At 50.4% G+C, this 19194-nt stretch overlaps 1 protein-coding gene across 1 annotated transcript in view; it reads left to right on the forward strand.

The window, feature by feature from the left end:
• SAE1 (SUMO1 activating enzyme subunit 1) overlaps window positions 1-19194 on the forward strand; it is a 63713-nt gene that overhangs the window by 18730 nt on the left and 25789 nt on the right. The window contains exons 4-6 of the mRNA XM_045845280.1: window positions 610-752; window positions 2227-2326; window positions 12626-12731. Coding sequence (XP_045701236.1) covers window positions 610-752; window positions 2227-2326; window positions 12626-12731 — 349 coding nt within the window. The remainder of the gene's footprint in view (window positions 1-609; window positions 753-2226; window positions 2327-12625; window positions 12732-19194) is intronic.

A 19194-nucleotide genomic window follows, 5' to 3' on the forward strand; every position in this document is an offset into this window, starting at 1 on the left:
GTCTGAATGGAAGGTCACTCGGTCCGTAACCTTTCCTTTTGTCCTTCAATTCAGATAAAATTTCACATGGAAAACTGGAAAAACAATCTCAACAGGACTTGTTTATCTTTTTTATCTCAACATATCAATCAAAAGAAGCGGGAGAATGCCCTTGTATTTAAACGTGACCTATGGGTCAGTTTTAAAAACTGGTTTTGCTTCTTGCTGTAGCTTATTCATATTTTAATATCTTTGACCCTTTAGAAATAATTTACACTAAGTTGTTACTATCTTTTCCTTTCGCAAGAACTATGAAATATGGTTTACATATATTCAAGGATCAGGGGAAACAAATTTATCGAATGGCCTTTACTTTCTGGCTAAACACGTTTTGTTTGGGCTACAGAAAGCAGAAAGCGACAGTCTCATCATTTACGTTTTCTACACACTGAACCTGCACCTTCTCTTCCGTCTCTAACTGTTGGGCCCAGGGAACCTGCTGGACCAGTTTGGAACTGGCAGTGGACGCGCCCATGCCCGGCGAGGCTGCGCATTCAGGTTGATTAGACGTCAGGGCAGGGGTCTGCAGTATACAGCACTCAGGCCCGTCCACCTTCCTCTTTCCCCCAGGTCTGCCTGACGCGCTGCTCCAGGGACGTCATCGTGAAGGTTGACCAGATCTGCCACAAAAACAGCATCAAGTTCTTCACAGGCGATGTGTTCGGCTACCACGGATACACCTTTGCCAACCTCGGAGAGCACGAATTTGTAGAGTAAGTGTTGGCGGAGGAGGAGAGGTGACATTTTCAAGGTGTAGTTTTCTTCAGTGGTGGGAAACGAGCCTTTAAGGAAAGTCTTTCACCATAAGACTTAGAACATTGGGAAATCAGTTCATTAAGAGTGTATGATATGTGGATTGTGTGTCAGAATTGTAGGAGATGGGGTCCCCGCCCTGGTCTACTTTACAGTATAAAGAAAGCAGAGTTCTAGGCAGTTGAGGTACATCTATCAGCCGGTCTGGATTTCCGGGAGTGAAGTGCATGTTCTCTGCAGGGGTGCCTGCCTGGTTTGTGCAGCCTCTGTGGCCCAGCTTAGGCATGCGTGCTTGCGGGCTGAGAGGCAGTGACTGAGCACGGAATAGTTAGGTGGGCTGCTCGGGAAGCACGCTTGGTCACCGTCTACCTCGGAGAGAAAGCCCCACGGCCCAGAGACTGCCCCGGTGCAGTGTGCAGACCGTGTCCTCTAATTTTGAGCACTGCGGTCGCAGACCGGGGTGATGATGCTCACGTGATGGGGCCTGCAGTGCTTTGAACTTGGAGTTTCTTGATTAGATGGCACATTACTGTAAAACTGCGTGAGTTGGGTCTTTGCCTGTGATTTTCTCCCTGCTGTCTCCCACCCCACCCCCCCCACTCCGCCCCCACCAGACGTAGAGACCCTGCTGCGTGGCAGGGGAAGCTTCCCACCCAGAGTCAGAAACTGCTTTCTGTAGTCCCGCTTGTCAGGCAAGTCCCTGAAGTTTCTCTGCGAGTTTCTTGCCTGTGAAATTCACTTGGGGGAAAGACAGACAACGTTGAAGACCTCATAACTTCAATTTTTTTTTAAGATGTTATTTATTTACTTTGGAGAGAGGGAAAGGCAGGGAGGGAGAGAGGGAAAGAAACATCAGTGTGTGGTTGCCTCTCATGTGACCCCTATTGGGGACCTGGCCTGCAACCCAGGCATGTGCCCTGACCAGGAATCGAACCAATAATCCTCTAGTTTGTAGGTGGGCACTCAGTCCACTGAGCCACACCAGTCAGGACTTGTAACCTCAGTATTTTATGGCTTTAAGAAAATCTAGTTCTTTGGGTACATTGTAAGTGGATATAGAAGTCCTGGAGGAAAGCAGTCCAGATTAATTTAACGTGAGCTCCCCGTGGCAGAGGGGAGGAACTCTGTTCCGCTTTTCATGATTCAGGTGGAACGTTCACACAGTCTGCCGAGAGCTCACGAGGCAGTGTGCTAAGCAGTGTGTGCTGTTTCTTTCCTTACAACAACCTCTTGTCAGCGGCCGTCACTCCCATGTGCTGGGCGCCTGGCTTGGCAGGTGATGGGTGGCCAGGCAGGGGTTTGAATCCAGGTCTGGTTGACTTCAAAGTTTTTGCCCTTAACCAGCATCCTGCTGTGTGAGGTGGTGATGCTCTCTTTGTTCTCATAACATGATTCCTAGGGTAGAACTGGGTTCCTTCCCTTGTCGCCCTCTAGGGAGAAAACCAAAGTTGCCAAAGTTAGCCAAGGGGTAGAAGATGGACCTGATACCAAGAGGGCAAGACTGGATTCATCCGAGACAACTATGGTCAAAAAGGTATGTCTGGTGTGTGTGTGTGTTTGGGGGCGGGGGGCAGGGCTTAGAAACCCCGGGCCTTGTGGGGACAAGCAGTGACAATGGCAGACGAGGGAAGCCAGCATGGTTGGCTTGAAAGGAGGGTCTGGATACGCTGGGCTGTTGGTTGCCCCACTTAAAGGGGTGCAGCTGCCGTGTAAAGCCGCCCTGTGAGCTGTGGGGAATGTGTGGGCCAAGGGCGCCGGATATGATGATTTTTTAGAGAATCAGAAATGTAGGTTTTGGAGGGGGAGGGTATGCCCTGTCCCCAATTTTGTTTTAAGATTTAATTTTTTTATTTTTAGATGGGAAGGGAGAAGGAGGGAGGGAAGCATCAATGTACGGTTGCCTCTTGAGCGCCCCCTACTGGGGACCTTGGCCTGCAACCCAGGCATATGCTCCGACTGGGGATTGAACTGGTGACCCTCCAGTTCACAGGCCAGCAGAGCCGGTGCTTAATCCACTGAGCCACACCAGCCAGGGCCTGAACTTTTTAATATTGGCAACCTACTCACCCGGATGCTGTTCTCATCAACCCTGGAGGCTAAAGAGAACTTGTTTGCGGGACCTGCTTGGTGCGTGGGATAGTGTCAGAAAGACTGTTTTTGAGCAAAGGCCATTATATTTGTTTTCTTAAAAAGTCAGATTGGCCCTAGCTGGCGTGGCTCGGTGGATTGAGCACAGGCTGTGAACCAGAGCATCGCAGGTTCGATTCCCAGTCGGGGCACATGCCTCGGTTGCAGGCCGTGGCCCCTAGCAACTGCACATTGATGTTTCTCTCTCTCTGTTTCTCTCTCCCTTCACTCTCTCAAAATAAATAAATAAAATCTTTAAAAAAGAGTCAGATTGATAGACAATTCAGTAACATCCAGATGACCTAAATGGGCGGAAGACAGCTTAAACTTGAATTGCTTTTGTTTGTTTAAAGTTTTGTTCTCACTAAATCTTTCAAGAAGAAAGGTCTCAATGTGAAACAAATGTTATCAGGTGTATATTTCTAAATGGATACTTAGGGGGTATGTGGAATTGGCGCAGTAATTTAAAGTCATTTTCTAGAAAGAGGAGTGGGAGTCGGAAGGGAAGGAGAGATGACGGTTTCCTAGTCGGTGGTGAATCTGAGAAGGAATTTGGCGAAGGGGAGAACGAGGTGGAGCAGTCAGAATAAGGTTTTGTCGAACTGAGAGGAAAGAGATGTCCTCTTTGCTGTGCAGATTTAAGTGTTGAGAAAGAAAAACAGCTGGTCAGAGCGTGGAGTTAGACTCACTCTGAGGGGTTGGGAGGGGCGCTTGTTCTGAGAGGGCAGAAACCACAAAAGAGGCTGCGGCAGCCACAGAAGGGGGACTCCTCAAGCTCCCAGCAAGGCCGAGCTGGAGGTTTTCTTGCTCTTGCCTTTTATGTTTGTGCTGGAATAGTTGGATGCCGTGAGTGTGATACAGAGGAATTATTAAGCCCTAATTTTAGTGTCTATTCACAGGACCGTAATTATCCCATGTTGGTGTTTTGGCCAAAACTTGGGTCCTTTTCTTTCTTCCTTTCTTTCTTTCAGAGGCCCAGTCGGGCCTTATCTGAATAGCTCCGTGAGTTTGGTGGGGGGAGATAAATTGTTAACTAATGTCGGAGGACAAAAGCAGCTTTGTGGGTGCTGTCAATTTATAAATCACACCCTCTTACAAGCGTGACACTTGGCCTTGGTGTGAAGGGTTTTACAGCTTCAGGGCTTCCCCGGTGGAGGCGGGCCTTTCACATTCAAATGGAGAGTGCCCGGCTTTGTCCGCCAGCACAGCTGGAAGTGTCCTGGGAGTGGGTTCTGAAGATGCCCACAGGGCGCTCTGGACACCCCTCTGGGGGGGCCACTGTATGTCGCTATGAGGGGAATGTGGGCGGCGCAGGCAGGCACTCGCCTACCATTCTGGGGGCTCCTCAGTCACAGCGCTTCACGTGGCCCCTTCCTACGTGGGGTCGAAGTGGAAGGTATCAAAACATGCCCCAGCTGACATTGTTAGTCAGCTGTTTCACTGGGACAATTCAGGCCTGGATTCCAACCCAAGCCCTTGAGGTTGCGAGGCATTCGGTGCATTCCTGATGCCGATCCCCGGGATTCCAAACCTTGCCTTTGTGTGGCCTCCCCAGGGGCCTCGTGGAGGGCCTGGGCCGTCCGGGTCCAGGCCGGGGCTTTGTCCCCTTGTAACGGGGAGGCTCTATTTTGGCCGAGACTGCCCTATGCTGTGGACGTTTTCTTCCAGCTCAAAAATTCCTTGATTCAGATTCTGCCCTTTTGCCCAAATCGGCCAGAACAACTAGTTGGGTTATGGTTGGGGTGCAGCCTGGGGGTGGGGGAGCAGCCACTTCCTGTTTCCTGTGAAAGGTTTCTGGTTAGGTTCCAAATGTGGTAAAGCCACTTTTGCTTCAAGGTACGCATTGTGCTCCCAAATTAGAAACGTTAAAAAACAAAGAGGGAAAACAGAGGTTGTGGTTTTCACACCATCGAGGAAGACACGGGGCCTTTCGAGCACGGGTGCCATCATGACAAATAAGGCAGCGGGGAAAGCGCAGCCCAGAGGCGGGTGCTCAGAGGTTGCTTGCTGTGTGTGGTGCCCAGGAGAAGTCGAGTAACAGGTTTCATAGGAATCAGGTCTTGGGCACAAACCCACGTGGATGCTGATGTGCAGTGGATAGTGTTCGGGGAGTTTACCAGAGAGAGAGTCGTTCGAGTGGGTGTGGAAACGCCGGTTTGCCGGCCCTGAAGCTGGAACCAGAGTCCAGTGACATGAAGGGGGATCCACAAAGGCACAGACCTAGGACAGAGTGACTCTGGCTTTTCTCACTTGAAACAGCCATCTCTTTCTCTTTCTGTGAGTTGCAGAATTCTTACTGTAAGGCCTTGACCGGGTAGCTCTGTTGGTAAGAGTATTGTCCCAATATGCCAAGGCTGCGGGTTCGATCCCCAGTCAGGGTACATATGAGAATCAACCAGTGAGTGCATACATAAGTAGAGTAACAAAGCGATGTTTCTCTCTCTCTAAAATCAATGAATAAAAAAACAATGCTGTGTGCAAGGCAAGTTCACAGTGCAGGATGAACCCTGTGTCGGGTGCAGGGAGTCACATCCAGCCCTGCTGTCACCCTCTGCAGCTGGTGCTGAAGCTGAGAGAGGCTCGGCGACCCGCCGAGGTCACACGCACGGTGCTGTAAGCAGCAGCAGGTGGGAGAGCACAGGCCGAGCCAAGGGCACTGGCTCACCGTGTGACTTACAGGGTGGGTCCCCTGGGAGTTTCTAGGGGCTTTTGATATTTTGTACAGCGTGTAAAGATGGAGATCCTTCCGGGAAAACCTTTGGGAGGAAAGGCTGTTCTCACAGTCCCATTTGCTGTTTGTGTTTCTTTATTGTGAGGGCTGCCAGACACAAGTAGGTGCCTGATGGTGTTACTCGCCCTACTAGCACTTTAAAAATGAAACGTAAAGTAGGATTTGTTCATGACGTGCTAAGAGATACAGATTTAATTTTACCTCTGCTTCTGAAAATAGTAGGTGACTAATTTGGGCGCTGTTAATACTCTGCTCATGAATTAGGTGTAAAATTCCACAGGGAAGTAGTAATTCATTATTTTGATTCCCCCTTTCTGAGCAGTTTTGTTGACAGCTCTGTCCTCCTCCTCTTACCCGCATTCTTAAAGAGACATTCCTGGTGACTGGCAAGTTTCTTTCCTCCTCTCTGGTGGCACCTTGCCTTGTAGAGCTGACTGCTCTCCAGGTCACCTGTCAGTGTCCCCCGTTGGAGTTCAAGCCCCATAAAGACAGGGCAGCTCCCTCCACCAGGCACTGCCTGGTGCGCTCATGTTCAGGAAATGCGTTTGCAGGGTAGTCGTGGCTGTCTGTTACTACAGATCACTGTAATTTTAAACAGAATTACTGAGTTAACTTTCTTTCATAATCAACTAAGCTGGATTATCTTTGTAGCATGTTAGTTCTCATAGTTTAGGTTTTTGAGCTAAGCCAAGAGCAGATTTGTAAGCAAGACACGCTACTTAGCCAGGTGTCTAGAAGTAAGTCATCGAGTTGCCTTGACCAGATCCTTGAAGCCCAAACACTGCTAATTGTCAGAATCACTTGGTCTGGGGGAGAGGTGCGGGGTAGTGCAGGGTGCTCCCCGCAGGGGGTTTGGTGCAGTGCCGCTGGGGGCAGGGCGCCCCATCGCACGGGGGCATTTCTGGGCCCTAGGGATCAGGGAAGGGGGTCTTTCCCAGGATTATAGCACAGTCCAGTCTCTGTGTGTGATATTTGATGCAAAAAAATGATGCCACGAGTATCAGAACGTGACAGTAAAACACCATTAAACTTAAAACCTAAAATCTCTCCAGCGCTGTTATACTGGGCTGTACGGCCCTTCTCTCCCTTCTGCCCTGGGTGCCAGCACGATTGTGTGGGCTTAACGAGGTACCTGGGAGGAGCAGATAGAGCCCTCCTTGGCCTGGCGTTTTATTGCGAGTTTGTAAAATTTACCACATGATGTTGTAGGTATAAATTAAGAAGGATATAGCCGAGCATGTGCCCACCACTTAATTTAGAGCATAAAGCATTATCAGGGTGGTTGGGGCCGCCCCTGGAATCCCTCCCCAACGTAAGTAGCCTCTGTCCTCAGTTGCAGTCTTCGTTCCTGTGCATTTCTTCTTAAGTGTGTATTTCCCAGCAATATGGAATTGTTTGGTATGCTTTTTAACCGCCCCCCCCCCCCCGCCCCCCGAGAGAGAGGAAGGGAGAGTGAGTGAGTGAGTGACATCTATTTATTGTTCCACTTATTTATGCACTCACTGGTTGATTCTTGCTTGTGCTCTGACTGGGGATCGAATCTGCAACTTTGACATATCAGGACGATGCTCCAACCAATGGAGCTGCCCAGCCAGGGCATTTTTAACTTTTTTTTTTCAAGATTTTATTTATTTATTTTTAGAGAGGGAAGGGAGGGAGATAGAGAGAAACATCAATGTGCGGTTGCTGGGGGTTATGGCCTGCAACTCAGGCATGTACCCTGGCTGGGAATTGAACCTGCGACACTTTGGTTCGCAGCCTGCACTCAATCCACTGAACTACGCCAGCCAGGGCTCATTTTTAACTTCTTAAAAATCAGTTTCATAGTGTATGAGTGCCACCACCTGCTTTTTAGGGGCAGCGTTACATCTCTGTAGTTTTAGGGCTTCGCTGTCCATATTGGTAGCCATTAGCCATAGGTAATTATTACACTTAATTCAGGCGAAAATAAAAAAATATTCACTTCTCCAGCATCTCTGACCACATTCCACGTGCTCAGTAACCACGGGTGGCTGTTGGTGTTCATACTGCCAGGACGGGGGTGTTTGACCAGTGCGGCGAGTTCTCTCGGACAGCACCCTGGACGGTCTTCTCTTTTCTTCCTTTTTATATGGCTGCAGAGAGTTTGTTGTGTGACTGCATCACCATTCTGCTGTTGGCGGCCATGTAGGTGTGTGAGTGTTTGCTGTTACAGTTGAGTGTGCGGCAGTTGTGTATGTGTCACTGATCTCGGGCAGCCGTGTGAGTTCTCCAGGGTAGATACGCAGGACGAAAATGGGCTGTGCACCTCTTCAACCTCACTAGGCCCTGCCCTCTCAGTTCCTCCCAAGCAGCTTTATCCATGTGCATCCCAAAGCCAGCCCCTGTGACGGCCGCATGTGTGCACCTCGGCCCTGGCGGCACTTGGCCGAGTATGAGCCTGTCTCCGGTTGTGCTTTCAAGATGCCAGCCTCCCAGGAGAAGGTGTGGAAGTTAGACCTAGAAAGCTGTCGTTTTGCAAGTAGTTTTGATTCTGATTTACATTCCACTTTACATCCAAAGCCACATCACGTGTTACACATGTTCAGCCTAATTTAAAAAGTCTCTTCACAGCCCCAGGTGTGGGAAACACAGGGCAAGTTGAGTGCATGTGAACCTGCCCCCACCCCCCATGGTGACTTTTTGGTATTCCTTCCACGCATACAGTGGCATCCGTAATAAAGTTGGGAGAGCTGGTGAATGTATATGAGTACATGTAAGACACACAAGGACCTGACACACATGACACGTATTGTGTTTGGCTTTCATTACTCTGTTTTCGGAAGCACTCCCTGGCCCTGCTCACTGTGGGGTGCATGGCTTGCATTGCCCCGCTGTGGGCTAGTGAACCGGCTCCTGTTGCATTGACAAGGTCACTGCCATCTCCCAGTCTTGTAAATGGCCCGGCACAGCCCCCCAGTCTGATGGCTAGTAGACCACGTGGAGAATTCATCTTTTATAGTCACCATTGGGCTTTTTGGCACGTGAGAGGCAGCTCCCGGGTGTTCATGGACAATCTAGCCTGCTCGGAATCGTGCCTTTCCCTGCGGTCCTGCCTCAGGAAGCTCTAGGACTTATGGGAAGTTCATTACTGGTCTTAAGGAGACCATGGGATCCTACGCCTTGAGGCTCAGGTTCTCTGGGAAGGAGGGGAGTGTGTTAGGCATTTTAGACGGGGGTTCTGGGGCGAGGGCATGGAGAAGTCGGGGGTAGGGGCCAGTGAGTGAGGGGCGAGTTGCCCAATTTAGTGTGCTCTTTGGGTAGAGATGTGTGGTGCCGTCCTGGGTGCTTCCCTGGGAAGACCCTTCCTCCCCGAGAGCAAGCTCGGGTGTGTTTTCTCTGTAAGTCCAGTGTTGGTAAGGGGGGTCAGGCAAGCACCGCCATTTGTCTGTCCCACCACAAATTAGGCAACTTGGGTACGTTTTGTTTTATTTCTGTCGTGTGTGATGACAATAGACTGGGGGCAGTTGGAAAACCAAAAAAGGGACATTGATTGGAGGGCGGCCGGAGTCGCACAAGATAAAGAAGTACTGTGATTTGAGAGGGGTGAACACCAGGCAGCTGGGGCCTCTGAGGCCGTAGGAATTTGGCCTTTGTCTTTAGAGCTCTGCGCTTAATAGGGGTCTATTTCCAGCTTTCAATTCTCAATTCCCAGGAGAAAGGAGGAGAGGAATCTGATTGGTCAGACTTGGGCCCGAGCTCTCCCCTGGCTCAAATCACCTGTGGCTGGAGGGCTATTCCCCAGCACAGACCAGGGCCACTGTGGGCCTCCTCCCCACATACCCAGGAGCGTCCCTAAAAATCATCTGCCACAGTCAGGCCCAAGCGTAAATTCATTTGCCTGGGGTCACAAATAAGTGACCCAACTGGGAATTGTTCTGCCCTTAGGACAGACTTGGGGAGGAAAAGGGGTCTCTGTCCTTGGCCCTAGTGCTCTAGAAGGTCCCACTCTGTCCTCCTCCCAGCCACCCCCCTCATCGGGTCAAGGAGACACATCCACCTGGAGCGTATAGCCTGTGCCCCTGTTGCAGGCCTCGTGCCGGGTGCCCGGGACCCTGGAACCCTACCTCCGAGGCTTTCCGTCTCGTGTCTGGGGTGCAGACCTCACCACGGTGTCTGCGTGCCTAGGTCTGGGGGCTGGGTATGTTGGTGGGAGAGGATGGGCTGGGGGCCACGCTCAGGTTGTGGGCCATAGCTGAAAGAGAAGGGGAAAGGGCGGGGACAGCCTCCCAGTGGACCTCTCTTGGGCGCGGAACTCCACAGAGTATGGGAATTCCAGATTTGAAGCTGGTCCTTTGAGTGGCTATGGAGAAGGGACAAGTATATTTGTTAAGGTAGGAGAATACAATGTCCTTTATTTAACAGCTTGTTAGTGTGATTTATAATGTAGCTGAACATGTAGGCCTGATATGTGGGTTTTTATTTGTACCCTTGCCCCAGGCCCTGGAAGTGTTATAGAGGTGGGCCTGCTTGGGACTGAGAATAAGACACAACTCAACTCCTCCCCCCGCCCCCCATTCGTCATCAGACAGTGGTCTAACGAATCCATGGATTCTCAGCGTTGCTTTTAGTCAGGCAGTCCTCCAAAACTCTGAATGAAGGTCTTGGTCATTTTTCAAGCGTGATGAAAGTCTGTTGCCTCGTCGTGGTGGCATTCCCAGGCCATGCTGCTGACATCTTGATCTGTGCCTTGCTGAGGAGAGACGGGCAGTCTGTCTCGGCTGCTGAGTGGTCCTAGGCCAACGACATGACTTACCTTCTGAGGTCAGACAGACCCCCAACCAAGGTCTGAGGGCAGTACGGACATCTCGTATGCCACCCCAAAGGACCGATGCTGGGGGCACAGAAAGCCACCTTCCAAACCGTGACCGCTGCACTGCACCTTCACCAGCAGTTCGAACTTCCGTCCATGAAACCCCTTTGGCCCTTGGCAGCTGTGTGAACTGCTGGGAGGAGTTGATGGGTCTTGGTTTACTGAGCTTCCTAAAGTGTCCACTTGTTTCGAGTTTCTCTGTCTCTGTCTTACACACCCGGGGTTGGAGTTTGTGTGGTGTGTGCACAGAGACAGAAGAAAGATGACACGTGCCTCTCTAAGTTTTTACGTATTTATGTGCTCACACCCGTCTTAAACTCAGTAAAAACAGCTGGTACCGAAAACCTCATTTTTTCTGAGCCATCTGAGAGCACAGCACCAGCACAGTGCCCCAACATCACTGCCCGCTGTGTCAGGCCGTTTTCTCAAACAAGGCCGCCTCCACCCCCACAGCCCCGCCGTCAGAGTCCACAGACTCACCGGTTAGGTGTCCCTGCCGCACAGGTCTCAGATCCTGTGCAGGCGTCGCCAGTGGCTCCAGTCACGTCCGTGTTGCAGAGGAACCCAGTTTAGGATCACGTGTGCGTCTAGATTTTCGTGACGCTTTTGAAGATCACACGCCAGTTATTCTGCAAAGTGTCCTTTCGTTTGGGTTCATCTGTTGTTCTCTCATGATTAGATTCCAGCGACATGTTTTGGCCAACACACTGCGGCGTGGATGCTTCTCATCAGAGCCTGCGGTCTGGTGCATGGATTCTGTGTGCCCCTACTGCTCGCACTCGCTGCTGTCGTGCAGAGGGAGACGGTCTGCCAGGCCTCTGGAATACAGTTCCTCTTTGCCCTGTGTGACTAGTGTGCTTTGTGGAGAAGTATGCCCGTTCCTCATTAAACTTTATTAATTTGAGGTCTGTGGACTGATGGATTCTAGCTTATTTAAAGTGGTGTCATTTGCTATTGTTTCTTTTTATCCTCAAATTGTTCCCGATTTGACCGGCGCGTGCTTCTTTGAGCAGCTCCTGTTTTCCGTTTTGGGTCCCCATTGTTCTCGGAGCCCTTGCTTGTTTCGGGTGCAGGGAGACACTCCGGAGTCCTCTTGTGCTCTCCCTGCCTGAGGTTTGAATCTGCCGTTTCTCCAGGGAGAAATGTTTCTCTTGGAGACACGAGAATGATCATTGGAAACCAAGATCTGGGGGTTAGTGGTGTGCTCGTTGCTTCTAGAGTATTGTTGCTTTTATTACTTTTTTAAGTCCTCACCTAAGAATGTTTATTACGTGTAGAGAGAAGAAGGGAGCGGGCAGACAGACGTGGATGTGAGAGGGAAACATCGTTTGGGTTGCCTCCCATATGCGCTCTGACCAGGGATCAAACCTGCAGCTCCGGATGTGCCCTGGCCTGGAATCCAAGCTCACCTTTCCGTGTATGGGGTGGTGCTCCAGCCACTGAGCCCCCTGACTAGGGCTCCACACACACTTTTCCCTGCCCTTCCTCAGTCCCAGCACCTGGCTTTTCGATGGCATTGTTCAGGAATGGGACACCATTTTCTCATTCATATTTAATTGTTTGTGTTTTAAAATACACATTATGGCATTTTCCAAGATTATTTGATTTGGTTTCATAGGTTGTAGCCATGCTGCCTTCCTCCTACCACAGGGTTTTTGCAAATGCCATGGCCATTGCCTGGAGCTGCCGTTTCACCCCCCTCGCTGCTGCTGCTTTCTGTTTCCTGTTTGTTTTGTCGTCCATCAGCAGGAACAAAGCATTTCTCCACTGAGAGACATTTATTAATTTTTGTTTTTGTTTACTGTTACAAAAACTGTCTTACTGAGTATTTTTAGACACTTCTTCACTTGTGCCAGTATTTCTCCAGGGTAAATATGGCCAGCGTTAAAGAGTGAGCCAGGGCTCCAGCTTTGCCCTGCGTCCCCTTAGAGTGGGGAGCATGTCACTCATTGCTGTGGCCCAGGCCTGGGGGGCATGCTGTCCATGCTCAGTGCGCGCTTACTGGACCCAACTACGCCTGTGCCTCTTCCGATGAGCAGCAGGCCTTAGAGAGTACTGTTTCTGGGCGGTGAGGAGCTGCCTTGGGGTTTCACGCCAACATAGTTTACCCCTAAGCAGTCTGGCCTTTTGTTTTTTTTCAACAGAAGGTGGTCTTCTGCTCCATTAAAGAAGCGCTGGAGGTGGACTGGAGCAGCGACAAAGCGAAGGCCGCCCTGAAGCGCACAACTCCGGACTACTTTCTCCTCCAAGGTGAGGGCTCCAGGCGCCCGGCGAGCCAGGCTCTGGTTTCCGAAAGCGTGGCTGCGGGGTCCAGGCAGTTTCTTGATGTTCGCCCTGAGTTGAGGTCCTCTTTAGCCAGTTCTCTGTGGCCACACATCTGAGTGAATGGACACCAGGGCCGTCATTGAGCTCTGGTTTCTTAGTGGGTTTTGCACTTGCTTATTATTTGTTGCAGTGAACAGCCCACTAAAGTTGAACCTGAGATAACATGTCATAAATCAAACAACTTCTGAGACCACTTTTCCCTCTTCAGAGTTCTCCTTGGCCCCAAAATCAGCTCTCCTCGCCTAAATGGTTCTCTCTCTTTCCCTCTTCCCTCCCTGCTGGTGCTCAGGGGACTGTTAGCTAAGTATTGTCTGGCTCCTTCCCCATTGTTCTTCTGCCTGGCACTTAAAAATTTTTTTTTGTATTCTTTTAATAACTAACATTGAGTGCTTAGTACGAGCCGTTGGTGGTGGATATGATTGCCATCCCTTTTTTAAAGAAAAAGAAACTGAGGCACAGAGAGAGAATATTAAGGTTATTCATATTCTCAAAGTTACACAGCAGTTAAGTGTAAAAATATCAGTTAATTAGTGTAAAAATAACTCATTTATTGCAGAAAATACCAGAAAAATACAAAGAAAAAAATCACCTTGACCTTTTGGTGCTTTGGGGAACGTATTCCCCAACTTCTTTCTCAACGTCCCAGTTCACGCCGCACAGGGCGCTGGAGTCCCTCGGTCACCTGTCCCAGGCCCCAGGTGTGCGCCCAGGCCAATGGGGGTCAGTGTCTGCAGAGCCGTGACCCTGAGGTGCAGATGTAGCTCATCCGTATAACAATATCTTCAGTTGCCTTTGGACAGTGTTTGGTCTCCTCTCTCAGTGCTGAGAGGAGAGCCACACCCCCGCCGCCCGCTTCCCTTGATCTGTGCAGACTCCAGGAGCACCCCTCCACATTAGGGCCGACGTGGCTGTGCGGGCTGGTCCACACGCATTCCTGCCTCTCCACAGGGGAATGCGTGGAACCATGTGAAGCCTCCTTGTTATCCTAGTCAGAAGATCAGGTGCAGTTAAAGTTTATCTTTGCATTACTCATGTGAAAGCTCTTCCCCTACTAATTAATGCTGTTACCCTGATTAGGAACAAGGAGAGTTGGGGAATGAACTACTTTGAAACTCTTAATACCCGTTTGCATAGAAATAATGGAATGGCTGCAGTAAGGAATGCATCTGTTGCTTGTGAGTATAGAACTCGGAGAAAAGCCCCTTTAAGGACGGGGACACCTCAGCCAGGAAGTGCCAGCTGCAGTCCCAGCAGTGCCCCCTCTCTGGGGCTCAGAGCGCTGGGCCTGGCCCCTTGGGAGAGGCTGATTGCGCAGTGCCTTCAGGAAATAGTAGCTGTTAGTTTGCAAAGTTGTGGGGGTTTTTTTTTTTCTGTTTTTAAGAGCGATGGGGGGAAAGGGTGGGAGAAAGAGGGAAACATCTATCAGCTGCCTCTTGGATCCACCGCAACAGAGACCAAACCCACAACCCAGGCACATGCCCTCACCAGAAAGTCAACCCAGTGACCTTTCATTTTCCTGCACGGCACCCAACCAGCTGAGCCCCACCTGTCTGGGCAGTCTGCAAAGGTTTTGGGCATAACTGCTGCTTATGTCATTGGTCAGCCAGTGTTTGAGTTTACCATGATCTGGAGATTCCCAGTGGGGGGGCAGTGTGCCTGCCAGTGCATCAGCAGGTCTGCAGACATCTTTGGTTGGGACTACTGGGAGTGAGAAGGTGGTGCTGGTGTCTTGTGGGGAGAGGGCGGGGAGGTTGCTGAGTGTCCCATATCACGAGGCACAAGGATGACTCCCCACGACAGGGAGTTACCTGGCCCCTGGCGACATTACCGCCAAGGTCGGAGAACCCTGATCTAACCCTTCCCATTTTCACAGTGTTTTCTTATCCAGACCATCATCACAGAACCGTATGAGGTCAACACAGTGAGAATGTCCCTGGTTTGGTTTCTCAAGATGAGGAAACAGAGACCCAGAGAGGCTCCATGTTTTGTGTGGGAGGACAGATTGTCGGTGGCTAAGGGGGTGGACGCTGAGCACCCCGTGTCTGCCAGGAGTTGTTCCGAATGCAGTGGGCACCAGGGCCTGCGGTCTTTCTGGGCGTCTCTCTCGGCGCCTCCTTGTTTAACACCCTCAGCTGCCTGCTGCACGAAGGTTCTGGAAGTAAAGGGAACTGCTCTTGTGCTCTTGTTCCCTGGTTACTACTGGCAGCCCAGAGCCCTCAGCTCCCAAGCATTAAGCTGACTCTGTGGACTTGTCACCTTGCTCTTACAGTCAGAGAAATACTTCTTTCCATTTCCAGCTAGGCCATTTGCACACCTGTGAGAATCTCCTGTAATTCGACCCTGTTGGACTTACCCAGGAGAGCACAGATGCTCCCACAGGGGACGTCACCCTCTGCCAAACACGCTTGCTGTCGCCAGTCTTTGCGATCTTGGGCAGATGCGTCAGTTTGCCACTCGAGGATCTTTCTTCCTCACCTGTAAGAATGGAAGGACTACGCTACTTAGCCTGTTTCTGAAATCTTTCCTCATTGTAAATAGTCAGACCTTGTGTCTTGTTTTTCTGTATTTTTTATTTGTATGCTTTTAACAACTTTATAGAGGTATGATTTACTCCAGAAAGTTGATTCATTTTAAAAGTGTACATGAAGTTCTCATTTGATGTCATTAATAGATTCTGTGACCAGTCTCATCTTGAAAGTCATGTAAGTTGTTTTCAGTTTTTCTCAGGTCTTGGTGTTCCCCTTATCAGTGCCATTGGTGGGTTTTAGTGCGTGCCTTGATGGGGGATTGAACCCACCACCTCGGTATTCCAGGACAATGCTCTAACCAACTGAGCTACTTGGCCAGGGCCTCCCAGTCCTTGGAATTTATTTCCAAGACCCTTCTAGGAACATGGCTGATCCACCTGATGGTGCCTTAAGAATTCCCAGTGAGGAAGGTGTTGGCTGCGATGCCCACCTGAGGCTGCCTCACCGAGACCCTGCCTTCCTTGCCCTGTTGGAGGAAGTAGTAGGTGCTTGATAAACACATATTTTCAGTATGAGTGACTCTATTGCTGGTCCGGTCACTTGCTGCACTCTGGAGGGGGGGAGCAGCCTGCCCACCTGTGTCCCTACAGGATCTGGAACCGGGCGGGCCCTGGCCTGCCCCTCCCGCGCATGTGGTTCTTACCGCCCCATTCACAGTTCAGCCCCCTGGGGAAGCAGCGCCCCCCCCCGCCTCCGTGCTTGCCTTGTTTGGGTGCAGAGTGTTTTTCCAGTTCACTATAAGGTAGTGGCCAGACTGAACGCTTCCTGCTGCATTTTTCCACTATCTTGAGAGTTGGCCTCTCACCATCTGTGAGCAGAAAGGCCTCATCTTTTTATTATTCTCCCATGATAAGCTGCAAAACATTAAGCACGAGCTGGTTTCCTGTGGCAAAAAGTTGACTTTGATTTGTTCCTTTTGAGGTTAGTGTGAGTTTATCATAACAGGAGCGCTAAAAATATCAGGTCTAGGATGGAAACAGTGTTCACTTAACCAGCACGAGCAGTAATAGGCAGGGTCAGTCCAGAGCGGGGGAAAAACGGACTTCATCTCAGATGAGAATCGCTCAGCGGAGAATCCTTGGCAACCCTACCTTTCTCTGTCTGGGTTCCAATGATGCACAACAGAGAGCTCAGGCCATCTCTGAGCCACGGGGTTGACATTGCAGATGACCGTAGAGCAGGCTTCTTTGGGAGCACCCACTAGGGCCAGATCCCGTGCCGGGAACCGTCTGAAGTGGGGGAGTGAGCCTTGCTGCCAGAGGGAAAGACAAATGCATCACTGCGCTTCCTGCGAGGCAACCTGAGTGTTCTGTTTCTCAGTGTGTGCGAATTACCCCGTAGTGATCAAAAGCAAACGGTACAGGAGGGAGCCCAGGGGACTGAGGGTGTGGCCGTGTTCGGGGAGTGGGAAAGGCTTCCTGGAGGAGGAGGCATTCATCAGTGCTGGATCTCAAAGGCTAGGCATTTGCCAGGCGGTGAAGGAAGGTGAGGCTGGCGTGGGCTGAGGAGCGGCGCAGGCAGACGCACAGTAGTGCCGAGACCGCAGCCCCGCGAAGTGGGCCGGGTGCACTCCCGCCGAAGGAGACTCTCAGGGCCCTGTGCTTTTAGGGCTTCATCTTAGAGCCAGTGGTTCCCACTGATAGAGTGCCAGAATCACTCTGAGAGTATCTGCAAAATGCAGATTCCCCAGCTCTAGCTCGGATGGACTGAACGAGAAAGCCTCAGGATGGCCGGCATCGCCGTGTTCCTGCAAAGCTCCCAGATTTTCTGAGGGCCAGCCACCCAGAGGGAGACCCCTGCCACCAGTCAGTGGGGACCCGTGTCCTGTGTCAACCTCCATTGTGTTTGAATTTTTAGACCTGTTTAAGTACTGTGTTTTAAATGGGGCCATTACTACACGGAGGCGGAAAAAAAAGGAACTGACTCATGTACCTGTGATGCAGTATTTTGACTGTCTGTCCTCAGACTCAAGAAGAAAGAACTATAAACAAACACTGAACTCTGGTCAGTAGGTGTGTTGGTCACAGCGGTAAGGGTTAGCAGTTCCGAAAGTACTCATCGTGTATTCCAGAGTCAAGCAGACAAGCAGGTGAATGTGCATTGTGGGTAGCAAGACACAGGGTGGTTCTGTTCTGTTTTGTCAGTGCCAGAAGGGTGGTTCCTGTTGGTGTGGAGGGTGTGGGAGGCTAGAAGGAACCTATGGGGTCTGATCAGGATCTGAGCCCTTCCATGAGCCCATGGTTTTCTTATTTGTAGCCATAAAAGCGGACGTGTGTGCCTGTGTATGTTTTCACACTTACACACACGTGTTTTCTAGCCCTGCTCGTTGAGGGGCCTAGAGGCAAAGACAGCTGGTGACAGGGAACCCACCTCATGCCCAGGCTGTAACTGTCGGCATCCCTGGGAACAGGGCTCCTGGGAGAAACGGCCAGTTCTGGGGCAAGAGTCAGAAAACTCCAGGTGAGCTCGGAGCCAGAAAGGAAGGAAGTGTACAGAGAATAATGGGTCATGTCACAAGGACACAGGAGCTGACAGGAAGGGGCTGCTGCTGGCCAGCTCTGGGGACGGTCCACGGACGGAGGAAATGACGATGACAATAGACCATAGCCCATCGAATAAGAACCCTGAGTCTGCACTGACAGGGGACTGAGTAAATAAATGGGGAGAGGAGAAGGTTCTTTTTTATAGTGGACTAGCAATCAGTAAAGCAGGAATGATGCAGGTAAAATGTCTGTTTTCACCACAGAGCTAAAAAGTGTTTCAGTCCAGAATCATTGACAAAGGCTAAAATCCCTGGGAAAGTGTGCTGTAAGATTAGGATAGGTGTCTCCTCCCAGGATGCCTTTTCATGCTGCCGAGAGACTTTAGGGAACCCTGGCAGGTCGTTCCCCAATTCAGAGATCAAAGTTAGCATCGCAAGGGTGGAACAGACAAGCCTCGTGCCTGCTGACAGGCTGTGCTGAGAAAGTCACAGCATGGCGTGGGCTGTTTTGTGCCAAGTGGGCGAGGGCTCAGCGCCACGTAGGATGGCTCCTCCAAGGCTGGTGGTCAGAATCTTACGATGAGGAAATACCAGGCAAACTGGAACTGAAGAGTGTTCTGTTTAAAGAATGGCCTGCACGCTTCAAAAATGTTGTGAAGGACCGAGGAACCCCGTCCCAGATTAGAGAACCAGGAGACGTGGTGAAACGGTGTGGGGGGGTCCTGGGCCGGATCCCGGAGCCAGGAGGGACTTCCTCTTTGCTCTAAGGGCTTTGGTGGATAATTGGTAAAATTTGATAAAAGTCTGTAGATTAAATGATAACACTCTGATCATTGTTGATTTTATAATTTGATCATTGTTTTATGGCTTTGTAAGAGAATGTTCTTTTTTAGGAAATACACAAAAGTATTTCAGGGCACATTTCAAAGCATTCAGGAGAAAGCATGTGTATAGATGTAAACACATATAAAGAAATAACGACCTGTGTGGTAAGATGTTAATTAACATTTGGGGAATCTAGGTGCAGTTATGCACGAATTCTGTGTGCAGTTTTCCTGTACATCTAAAATTATTTCAACAAGAAATTTAAAATAACAAAAAATTACCTCCCAAAAAAGCCAGTTCTCAGCATCTGGGCAAACCTCAACATTTCGTGACCTGTCGAATGACACCTGCAAAGGGCTTCTCCGTCTGTGCAGGTGTCACAGGGAGGGGGGAACATTGAACAGTGTGTCCTCCTCATCTCTTCAGGTGGTGGGAGGTCTTAATCTGATGTTCTTTGTGTACAGCTCTTCTGGAAAGGAGAAGGTGCCCCCAGCTCTGCTAGGGTGCCGAGAGACCCCTGCTGTGGGAGAAGCCCCACACCTCCTGGGCGAGA

The sequence above is a fragment of the Phyllostomus hastatus genome, unplaced genomic scaffold (assembly GCF_019186645.2).
Source record: "Phyllostomus hastatus isolate PE091 unplaced genomic scaffold, TTU_PhHast_1.1 phas_contig_468, whole genome shotgun sequence".
In the NCBI taxonomy this organism is placed as follows: domain Eukaryota; kingdom Metazoa; phylum Chordata; class Mammalia; order Chiroptera; family Phyllostomidae; genus Phyllostomus; species Phyllostomus hastatus.